Below are 12,631 nucleotides of genomic sequence, written 5' to 3'. Positions count from 1 at the left end.
TATCATAACCTGTCAGTAAACAGATACTTTATTGTGTTTATCAATTACAGACTTTGTTTTCCATTTGAAAAAAATTTTGCAGATATTTATATGTATAAAAAATATCCATATCCACAATAAAAGTACATTTTTAATTGCATGTAAAATGTATAAATGAAGACGGTCTATCCAAGTACTCAATTTTGTTTCTTAATGTTTAAGCTATTCATTTCAAATTAGCTGAAGCAACACAATTCTGTATATTATTATATTACAATTCTATATATATTTGTGAGCACATCTTAATTATTTTTATGTACAATCCACATAAATTTGTTAACTTAATCGATTTGTGTTGGGACAACAACAACAAATTGGGGGATTCAGTGTAGACAGACAGACAAAATATGTCTAGATAAAAAAAATCTATTTTATTTTATTTTATTTGTAGATTCATGTTTTGAATTTGAATGCTTTTCCTAATGAAATTTCAATTTTAGTGTACATCTTAAATTTAGATAACAGCATGAGAAATTCATATCTGTAAAAACAAAACTTCACCAATGAAAGAGAAATGTGACTTTTCTGTTATTTTAAACAGACAGACAGACACACAGACAGACAGACAGACAGACAGACAGACAGACAGACAGACAGACAGACAGACAGACAGACAGACAGACAGACAGATAGATAGATAGATAGATAGATAGATAGATAGATAGATAGATAGATAGATAGATAGATAGATAGATAGATAGATAGATAGATAGATAGATTACAACTGAACTCTGAAGATTTTAATTACACGCGTCATTATCTGACAACTTATGGACTACTGGATATTTTCTCTCTGGTGAATCACTGCTCTTTTCTCCTATTCCTGAGGGTGGGGGCGTTATGGAGATCCTCAAGAAGAGGATGGTCAGATGAAATGGCACACAGAGGAACCATGAACACCTCGAGCATTTACAGCACATTCGGACGCCTCTTCCCGCACAACTTTTCCCTTTGGGAGCATTTCCAGAAGAACTGGACCACCCGTGACTTTTCACCCTTCTCCATTGACTTTCTGTTTGCAGGGCACGAGCCGGACACTATAGTTTTAACGGTGATGTACGTGATATCTTTCGTGACAGGATTAGTAGGGAATATCATGGCTCTGTGGGTGCTGACGCGCCGGAGGAACCGCTTGTCTGGAGCTTCAGCCACCAGGAGACTCCTGGTCAACCTGGCGGTGTGCGACATGATGGTGGTGTGCGTCTGCATGCCGGTCAATTTAGCGCACCAGGTGTGCAACGCTTGGGTGTTTGGAGACTTTTTGTGCCGCGCCGTGCCGTTCGTCCAGGCGGTGTCCGTTTCTGCAAGCGTTCTGAGTCTGGCCGTGATTAGTCTGAACAGATATTACAGCGTTCACAGCCCGCTGCACGCCAGATCTTTCTTCACGGCCAGCAGGATGATATGCATGATAGCAGTCGTGTGGGTCGTGTCTTCTGCGTTGTGTTTGCCTTTGTTTTTTATGAACACGACTAAAACGCTTTCCTTGTTAGACGGGCTGCACACGGTGACCGTGTGCGTGGAGAGCTGGTCGAAAGTCAAACTGCGCCAGGGTTACAACTTTTTACTCTTCTGCGCGCTGTACGCATTCCCTGTAGTGTTTAACCTGATTATTTGCTTCCTGACCGGTTGGAAATTGAGCAGAGGAGGCTCTTCGTCCATATCAGATCCCAACCAGCTCGCGTTACCCTCTTCAACATCGCGTCTGAAAACGCGCAAGAGGATCGCCAAGATGGTTTTCGCGCTCGTGCTGCTCTTCACTTTCTCCTGGCTGCCGCTTTATGTCGTCGATATCTGGATCGACTCTAACATGCCCAGCTCTCCCGATCGAAATGAAGATTTGAGCAACGTTGAGCATCATTGGATTCTCCAAAGCAGACCCTTTGCGCAATGGCTCGGTCTCACCAACTCGTCCCTCAACCCTCTCTGCTACTGCTTTGTTGGAAACTTGTACAGGTCTGCCAAGAGGTTCAGAGAAAGCTACAGAGAGAAGATCTTAAGTCTGACCAACAAGTCTTCGATCAGAAATTCCGCGTCTAAAATCCAGCAGCGCAACTCCGGATCATCCAAGAGATTAGCGTCAGAAACGAGGAGTTACGATCTTTCCAGGCTGACCCGAAGCAAAAGCTTGTCTTCGACGACTGTGTGTGAGAGCATTTGACTTTAGAAATGTATTACAGACTTTTATAAAACTATTATGGAAATGTGAAAAGAGTGGTGCTTTATAAAAATATAACTTTAAGTGAAAAGTCACATGATGCTTAGAATATTGTATACATTTTATACACGGTTAAACTGTTTGAATGTACAATAGCCTAACAGCCTGCTATATCTAATGAAAATGAGGTCACATTTTACAATATGGGACAAGTTAATGTATTTAACATGAACAAACAGTGAACAATGCTTGTAGCATTATAGTTCAGCATTTATTAATGCATTATGTGAACTAACTATGAACAACTATGAACAACTGAATTTTCGTTTACTAACATTAACACAATTAATAAATAATGTAATATATGAATTAATATGGAGCAAAATCAATGCCAAAAGGATTGAATTAAGGTCACAATTTATTTTGATGGTCCGTTAGTTGAATTTAAGTTACATTGCATCTACATGCCGACTTATTCTCATTAGATTATTAGTAGACTTTTAGGTTGTGTTTATAATTGGGGTTAGAGTTAGTGTAAGTTTACATGTACTTGCAAAGATTCTTATAGTCAATTAATTGTTTGTTGAAGGAGCAGTTTCAACAGGTATCAAGCAGACATTCTAGTAATACTCAAATGGACCATTAAAATAAAGTGTTACCTGATTTAAAAAACTTGAACTGCACAAACAAACAAAAAATAATGAAAAATAATACATTGAATTAACAAGTGCTTGAATTTTAATGACTTGAGTTGCCAGGGTTTGTATTTATCGTTCCTGAAATTTAACATAGCCGTTTATTTAAGCTGTGAATATTTCAACAAAAAAATACTTCAAACACTTTTTCATTCTTATAAATTAAATAATTCATATTCAGTTTGCAGATTTTACTTACAAAATATTTAATACTGTTTAAATTTATGAAGTATAATATTCAAAAGGCAATTTTTTAGTTCATTTTTTTTTTTGCTTCCTTAAATTCATTGGTTCAAATTTGACTGTTAAAATTCGACATTACATTGCAGGAAAGCAATAGATTGAATATTTTGAATAATCTACTTCGTATTTTTAAACAGTATTGAATATTTTGTAAGTGGAATCTGTAAATTTAATATGAAGTAATCAATTTATAAATATGAAAGTGTGTTTGGTTGAAATATTCACAGCTTAAATAAACAGCTTTGTTAAATTTCAGGACCTATAAATACAAACCCTGGCAATTCAAGTCATTAATATGCAATCACTTGTTAATTCAGCGTATTATTTTTTTCAGTTTGTGCTATTCAACAAGCTTTTAAATTCAATACTTTTTGCATTGATTTCGTCCCTTAATTTGTTTATAAAAGCATTAACATTAACAATCCCGTATTGTAAAGTTTTACCGAAAATGCTTCTATTTATTATTAGCATTTTTTTTATACTGAAATACTTTCAGCGTATCGTTTTGAAAGAGGTGATGAATATAAAACCAGTAAAAACAATGTTAACACATACAGTTGATGTCAGAAATATTCGCCCCCCTTTTTATTTTCCCCCCAATTTCTGTTTAACGGAGAGAAGTTTTTATTTTTTATTTTTAAACATAATAGTTTTAATAACTCATTTCTAATAACTGATTTATTTTATCTTTGTCATTACTACAGTAAATAATATTTTACTAGATGTTTTTCAAGACACTTCTATACAGCTTAAAGTGACGTATTTCAGTTTAACTATAACATATATATATATATATATATATATATATATATATATATATATATATATATATATATATAAAGGGCTTAAAGAGGCTACTAATTTAGACCTTTAAATAGTTTTGAAAAAAAATTACAACTGTTTTTATTCAAGCTGAAATAAAACAAATAAGACTTTCTTCAAAAGAAAAAATATTATCAGGCATACTGTGGAAATTTCCTTGCTCTGTTAAACATAATTTGGGAAATATTTTAAAAAGAAAATTAAATTCAAAGGGGGGTAATTGTTCTGACTTCAACTGCACATGATTAAAGTTGTTTTAGTACCACTTTAAAGTATGGTTCTTTTGGTAAATAATAACTGCATTAGTTACCAATGTTAACATATGCCAAATATCTGTTGAATGACATAATAAAGAATAGGTAACAAATCACTCAATTTTATTTTGACTGCCTGCTCTACCAAATGGTTGACCAAGTTTTTACTGTTCTATATAATGACTGTAAAAGTTTAAAATAATGGCTTACACTCACAGCATTGTTGGTTTACAAAACATCCTGTTGCACTACTACACTTGATTTTGGTTTTATTAAAAAAAAAAAAACAACAACAAGAAAACAAGTTAAATGAGAATTTACAATGTTTTACGGCATACTTCAAAAAATAAAGATTTAGTATTCAAAACTGTTTGATTTTGAATTTCTTTAAAAGTGGGTATTACACTTTATATTGTCAGATTTTTCAAAGTTTATGTATTAATTCCGGTACTTTTAACACAAACCGACATATCAACCATTTGGTAGAGGCTGAAATTTTAGAAATTATGGGATGTGTTAAAAAAACCAATGAGTGTGTTAACTAGCATCATTAGGAGTTAAGAAATGCAATTAATTTTTTTTTCTTGGTTGGGTAGTAAAGGTTTAATAATAGTTAAGCAATAAGATTGTATTTCTTTTACATTATAACTCTTTTATTTGAACTTGGGAAAATTCTTTGAATGTATTAATCTTTGTATTAAAATTACATTTTAATTAAATTTTTGAGCATTGCTCGTTGTTTGCTAAAGTTAATTAGTGCATTTACTTACATTAACTAATGGAATCTTAAAGTTTATTTTTAAATAATTTATTATCACAATAAGATTTAATTCTTTATCATTATTAATTGATTAGCAATGACGTAAAGCACTTATTAATATTAATGTTATTTTCAACATTTTTAAATACAGTTGAATTCAGCATTAGCCCCCCTGAATTATTAGCCCCCTGTTTATTTTTTCCCTAATTTCTGTTTAATAGAGAGCAGATTTTTTAAATGCAAATTTCTAAACATAATAGTTTTAATAACTCATTTCTAATAACTGATTTATTTTATCTTTGCCATGATGACAGTAAATAATATTTTAATAGATATTTTTCAAGACACTTCTATACAGCTTAAAGTGACATTTAAAAGCATAACTAGGTTAATTAGGTTAACTAGGCAGGTTAGGGCAATTAGGCAAGTTATTGTATAACGATGGTTTGTCTGTAGACTATCGAAAAAATATATAGTTTAAAGGGGCTAATAATTTAGACCTTAAAATTGTGTTTAAAAAATAAAAAACAGCTTTCATTCTTGCCAAAATCAAACAAATAAGACTTTCTCCAGAAGAAAAAATATTATCAGACATACTGTGAAAATTTCTTTGCTCTGTTAAACATTATTTGGGAAATATTTAAAAAAGAAAATTAAATTCAAAGCGGGCGAATAATTCTGACTTCAACTGTAAATGTATCCAATCAAAAACATATTCTATGCATGTGTTTAAGCTTACATGCATGAACTAACAGCTAATAGCTGTAGTTTTATTTTCTATAACATTGACAAATATAATTATCATAATCTTAATTAATATATGAATGAATATTCTGTAATACATCAGCCATGCAATTGTAAAGTGTCACAATCATTACTACAAAGTGTTACTGTGAATTCTATTAATAACTCTGATATTTTGCTTGTTTATTTGTAATTATTTTTCAGTTAAATAAACGAATACCAGATCTGTTCTGAAATCAGTGCATTTGAGTGGAAAATTACAGGAGTGTGTTGCTCAAGCCAGGATTAACGGAACCGCTGAGAGGCTTTAGCCCTGACGTGTGGTTGTCTGTTATTCCCACCAACTCCTTCAAAAAGAAATCTAAAGATCCCTGTATTACAAATATTCCTACAGTTATACATTCTGACTGCATCACCACACTACATTTGCCGCCGTTCTGACTGCGGACAAGACATTTGACTTTTTAGCTTCCATATACAGTAGAGAGAACAACAGTTTAACACTCTCAAAAAAAGGAGGTTATTAACACTTTACCATAAGGTAGTATTAGTTAATGTTAGTTAATGCATTTACTAAAATGAACAACACATACAGTATTTGTTCATGTTAGTTAATGGGGTAACACTTTAGGTCACAATTCACACTAACTACTGGCTTATTACCTGCATATTAATAAGTTATTAACTGTTCATTAGTAGATATGAAGTAGGATCTTATTCTGAATGTGCTGTAAATGCTCGAGGTGTTCATGGTTCCTCTGTGTGCCATTTCACCTGAGCATCCTCTCATTCTGTTCTCCCAGTGTTCACGTGGTATAGGTGAAGTGAATAAACTAAATGGCCATAGTGTGTGTTTGTGTAAATGAGTGTGTATGGATGTTTCCCAGTACTCGCTGCAGCTGGAAGGGCATCTGCTGTGTAAAACATATCATGGATACGTTGGTTGTTCATTCTGCTGTGGTGATCCCTAATGAATAAAGTATAGGCCAAATAAAAATGAATGAATGAATGAATAGTAACAGGTTTTCAACATTTTTCAAAATATCTTCTTTTTTGTTTCAGAAGAAAGAAAGGATTGCAAGAAGTTAAGGAGTAGTAAATAATGACAGAATTGTCAATTTTGGGTAACCTATCGCTTTAAAAATAATATTTTTTTCATACCAATGAAATTCTATGAATTAGTTTTTCTTCCATTATTAAAAACAAAATAAGATCTTGTTTATTGACAAGTTTTTTTTTTTTTTTTGCTGAACCAAAACTGGTTATTTTATGGAATCACATTTGTAAAAATGAAGGTTAAAATTTACATCAGTGCCAGAAGCCTTTTTAGTTCTCCAGAGAACCTTAAAGTAAACCATTTTTTAGTCTGAAGAACATTTACAAAATCTAAAGAACTTCATGTCACTACAACCTCTTGTAAAATAAAGAGATTTAACTGATATTATAGGTTCTTTATGAAATTATCAATGACAAAAATATATTTACTTAAATTAAATTTAAAGTAAATAGTAAATTAGAGATCTTTGGAGAACCATAATGGTGTTGCTTCAAAAATTGGTGTCACACATCCTAAAGATGACTAGAAAAGAGAACTAGATCTACACCAGATCATTTCCGTATTCTACCAGCGTGACAAATGCAGATGATAATTTGTTGTCATAAAGACAAATCACATATGTACATATCTCAGTGAATATATACACATATATATATATATATACATATACAGATCTCTTCAATTTTCTGTGCAATTAATTAACTTCACATTAATCTAGACAAATAAAATCTATAGACATCATATGAGTGCTGACAGCCACATCTGACATACACATCAGTTTAATAATAACATAGTCAAATGAAATCTATAGACATCATGTGAGTGCTGACAGCTGTAAATCTAACATACACATCTATTTTTAGGTGATATTATTGTAAATACATGAATAAGCTGCATTTTTTTTAGAGATTACAACTGTGAATGCTTTAATAACATTGTGTTTCTCCAGCTCTCTCGATATATATGCCTTGCAAAAAAAAAGACATGAAAATGAAATGTAAAACATCGCATTGGAATAAAGTGTTGCTTTATAATGTGATTAAAATCTAAGGTCGTCTGAAGTAATTAATGCAAATATATTGCCGCTTTTGTTCTCTAACATGAGTGCTTAGAAGCCGTGATTCATTATGATTATTTACATTTTAGGCAGTGATAATAGAGTGAGTCGGAACTCTATTTTTCTCTAAAAAGATCTCAAGTGTGTCCTGTGATTACATTTATTCAACCTGAATGTCTGGCACAAATGGACTTCCGTCAGTCTTTTCAAATAAATGAGAGCCATAATGGATGTAGCGCTTCTGTTAATAACCTCGGAGAGCTTATGGTGTCAACAATTCAACTTTATTTCAAAGCAAAAGAAACAATGATCACAAAAAACTTGTCATTTCGGGTGGCTTTTAAAGAAAAAGACTGCAGCTTTATAATTCACACCTGCTCTAGTTATTAAACTTCACATGTTTCAATAAGCTTTGTGGCCGTGTGTTGGCACTTAACGTTGGCGCTGTATATAATATCCTGAATATGAAATCAGTGCTGGGTTGAGCACTTACAAATTGTACTCTGTTACAAGCTACAAGTTTCATGAAGAACATTTTGAATAGTAATCAGTGGTGGAAAGAGTACTGAAAAACCATACTCAAGTAAAAGTACCATTATGTGCCCAAAAAAGTAGTGCAAGTAGAGTAAAAGTAATTGTTGTAAATATTATTCAAAGTATGAGTCAAAAAGTAGACCTTTCAAAGGCACTGAAGAGTAGTGAGTATTACGCTGTCAAAAGCTGTGTTTACATGTAATCTGTGCATGTGTGTGTTAAGATAGCATTCTGTAGTACATTTAGTTATTGCCCAGCGGGCACACAATGTCAAAAGACGTTTCTTTTAGGTTAGATTTAGGTTGTGATGTCAGGTGACCAAAATGCAATGTCTAGCCAGCGTCTAAAGACAATATTATTTTGATGTCCAATAATGACGTCAAATGACGTTGATATTTGGTTTATTTTAGGTTGTGTTGGAAAGGGACCAAAATCCAAGGTCAAGTCAACATCTTAAACCAACGTCATATTAACGTCAAATACTGGCATTTATTCGTCAGGTATGGCAACCAAAATCCAATGTCTGATAGACGTCATATTGGTAACGTCCACACAACGTCAAGCTGTAACGTTGTTAGAAGTTGATATATGGTTGATTGTAGGTTAAACGTTTGACATTGAAGTTGGCGTGACATTGAGTTCTGACGTCAACATGATTTTCATTCCCAAACAAAATGCAACTTCCCCATGACGTTAGGGTGCAATGTCAATCTGACGTCATGTTGATGTCTTGTGCCTGACGGTTATTTAAGGCTATTTCGGTCATCTTACAGTAAACATCATCTTCTCATCAGTAACATGCATCTAAACAGTCTCCGGGTCATTGCGTGTAAAGATTTTGGACATCTTCTTGGACACTGTTAATGCTTCCAAACAGTTTGCTGTGATTATAAATCACCCATGTCTTGAGGTAGTTCATTATTATTTACCTTCTCTGTGTGATTTGATTGGACGGGAATCACACGACAAAATAAAGTAGTGACTGCAGTTTGAAGGAAAGTGGAGTAAAAGTACCAATACAACACTAAGTAAAAGTACACATTTATAAAACTACTCAGTAAATTACAATTCCTGAGAAAAACTACTCTATTACAGTAGTAATCTCTATATTATAGACATGAAGTAACACATATTGATTAGTGGAAGTAAAATTTAAAAGGGACTTATCCTGCATCTATATTCATCGTCTTCGTTGTCCCTATATTTGAAGTTTTAGCTAAAAACAAATATTTTCTTATAACCCTTTGTAACTTTTAAGCTTTGATCCAAATCGTGCTGTTTTGATGACTGTTGCTTTAAATTCAAATGAGATGTGCTCTTATTAAAAGAGGGCGGAGTTACAAATGCCTGTGCATCCGCATTGTGGCAGATTCAAAACAATGTCACCTGAAAAAAACATCCTAGGCTCATTCTGAAAACCCCTATATACATTTCTGAAAAGCACTAAATATGTCCCAGGAGATACGTTTTTTTACAGTTTTTGTTTTTGCGAATCCACCGGAGGCTGCTGTGTATGCTTTTCGAGATCTCAAATTTATCTTCCGGGGTGTGATTCGCGCCTGCTGTTCTCACATAAATCTATAGGCTGCTGTCGACTGACCCACCCTCCTTCCCTAAACCCAACCAATAGTGTTTTCAGTAGCACCGATTGACCCACATCCCTAAACCCAACTGACAGTTTTAAAAAGCAATCCAGAAAAAGAAAAGCCCTCGTCTGATTTTTATCACATTTTCAAATTTTATCACATTCTCACCCTGTTGTTTACTTGTTTTATTTTTTGGCTTCTGTTTTTGTCATACCTGCTTTCTGGAAGTGTTCTTCACTGGACCATTGTCACCTCTCTGTGTCTCAAGTTTGACGACGTACAAACTTGGGGGTTTATGTGCGCACAAAGTAAACTGCGGGAGGTGTGCGAACTGAAGAGTGGGGAGCACGTATGGAGATGGTTCCTGGAGTTTTCCGGGACACAGAACAATACAGCAGATGGGTCTGAAATAAGGGAGACTCACGGGAAAAACTGGAGTGTTGGCAAGTATGGGAACAGCCTCATGGCACCCCATAGCATTCCTTTTAAAGTCGAAATACGTAGCTCTGGCAACATAAACTGCGATCTTCAGAAATGTATATAGGGCTACGTTTTCAGAATGAGCCTATGTTGCAAAAAAATGTAAATGTCAAAAGAAGTGGCGCAGAAGTTAGTCCGTAGACACTACAGTCTTTGTCTGTGCATCCTAAAACTCAATATTTATAATTGTATGCATGAAATCACTAATGGCGGATGGCTGCTTCTCACTCAGGGCTACATATGCTAATAAGCGAGAGATCGTCACTAATGGGTGAGGTTTTCCTTCTTTGATGACTTGTATAAAGGAAAAATGTCAAACCAAGTGTTTCTGCAGATTGTTTTTTGGGAATGTGATTATAAAAAATAGAGTTATTTAACTTTTACCATTAGAGGCTGACTATATTTACACACTGTTATCACACAACTGCATTTAACCCATTATAAAAGTGATTTTTACATAACAAGTCCCCTTTACAGTAAAAAACTAACAGCACATTAAAAAAAAAATGTCTGGATCTTTTAAAAGTCCATGACCTATGTGAACCCTTTAATCTAGATTACATACTGTACTTAATGTATTCAGACTACTCTTCTATTACTTTCAGATTACTTTAAACCAAAACCACATTTTTTGCTGTTTTAATTAGTCCCCGGCCATTAAAATTCCTCAATTTGCTCTTTTAAAAGAGGAACAAATGAAAATAAATAAATGATAAATCATTTACTAGCAGTGTGTAAATAATTTGTAATGATCTAATCCATTAAAAAGTAACTAATCTGATGTTGTGCACTTTCAAGTGTAAGACTCTCATTCATTCATTCATTCATTTTCCTTCAGTTTAGTCCCTTTATTCATCCATGGTTGCCACAGCGAAATGAACCGCCAACTATTTCAGCATATGTTTTACACAGCAGATGTCCAGTACTCGGAAACACCCATACACTCTCATTTAAACACATACGCTACAATTTTGTAAATTCAATTCACCTATTGTGCATGTTTTTGCACTGTGGAGGAAACTGCACTGTTAACCCTTACTGTAGATTATTTAGTAAATAACTGTAAAATAGCCAGTGTTTTGCTGTAATAAAAGGAAACAGTATTTTACTGTAAAAGGAGCAGGATTTGTATGAAATTTTGTAGTGCAAAGAATAAATTACAGTAATTTACTTTATGTACCCATTACAGATAGTTACTGTGATAATAAATGGTAAATTACTGCTCAACCATTATTACCCCATGTACTCTGATGCTTTATGTTGCTCTATATATATATATATATATATATATATATATATATATATATATATATATATATATATATATATATATATATATATATATATCTGTTCAGTTTTGGTATGTGTATGGTCAATATTGAGGAGAAAGTGAGACAATGCATTGATGATAAGCTAAATTTCTCTGCAGCCATCTCTGTGTTTTCTTTGGTTCCTTTTATGTTTTTAACATTGAGTATCAAGAGTCAAACAATGTCAATGTCACAGAGCTAATTAAAAGGTAAAGATATCGACGAGATGCATTTAAAGGCAAAAATATTCACACAGAGCAACCAAATTATCACAATTATTTTTATAACTTTGTTTACTTTTCTATAATTAATCTAATTTGCCTAGTTTAGCCTATAGTTAAGCTTTTAAATTGCACTTTAAGCTGAATATTACAATTTTGCTAAATAACTAGTAAAAATGTGTTATTTAAAAAAAATCTTAAACAGCACGTACATACATTTTTGCAGAGACTCAATGAATTTGTTTGGAAAACTTCAAATGAAATAGGTAAAAATGGCATTACAGTATAGTATAAAGACTTTCCTAAATAAATGTATTAATCAGGTTATTTGTTTTTTTATTATTATTATTACTACAGGTTTGGAACAACATAAGGATCAGATTATTTATTTATTTTTAATTTTTTGCTTTAGATAAGTTTTTATATTTTTATTGTTTTTATTCAATGATATGTGCATGATTGTGATAAATGTAGGCAATTCCTTTGAAAATATGTTAGGTACACGGGATGTCGAACTCCTGAAGGGCCGCAGCACAGCAGAATTTAGTTGCAGCCCTGCTTTAACACACTACCTTTAGATTTAGTTTGATCAGGTGTGTTTAATTAGTATAACTGCACTGTTACTCTGTAGGTTTTGCAGTAAAGAACTGTAAAATAGCCAGTGTTTTGCTGTA

General features: G+C 33.0%; 1 protein-coding gene across 1 annotated transcript; it reads left to right on the top strand.

Moving 5' to 3' along the window:
- The first annotated feature begins 906 nt into the window (after positions 1–906).
- Positions 907–5,948, top strand: LOC101884976 (galanin receptor 2a-like). Its single transcript, XM_087275453.1, has one exon. The coding sequence runs from the start codon at positions 914–916 to the stop codon at positions 2,195–2,197; it is 1,284 nt and encodes a 427-aa protein (XP_087131579.1). The 5' UTR covers positions 907–913; the 3' UTR covers positions 2,198–5,948.
- Positions 5,949–12,631: the final 6,683 nt, after the last annotated feature.

Source organism: Danio rerio, chromosome 12, assembly GCF_052040795.2.
Source record: "Danio rerio strain M-AB ecotype USA chromosome 12, GRCz13ab, whole genome shotgun sequence".
Lineage (NCBI taxonomy): Eukaryota > Metazoa > Chordata > Actinopteri > Cypriniformes > Danionidae > Danio > Danio rerio.
The sequence above is the reverse complement of the archived record's forward strand: the minus strand, read 5'-3'. Positions and strand labels throughout refer to the sequence as shown.

Bases quoted from the DNA above. Each gene is read 5' to 3' on its own strand.
- LOC101884976 (XM_087275453.1), top strand. From the start codon at position 914: ATGGCACACAGAGGAACCATGAACACCTCGAGCATTTACAGCACATTC.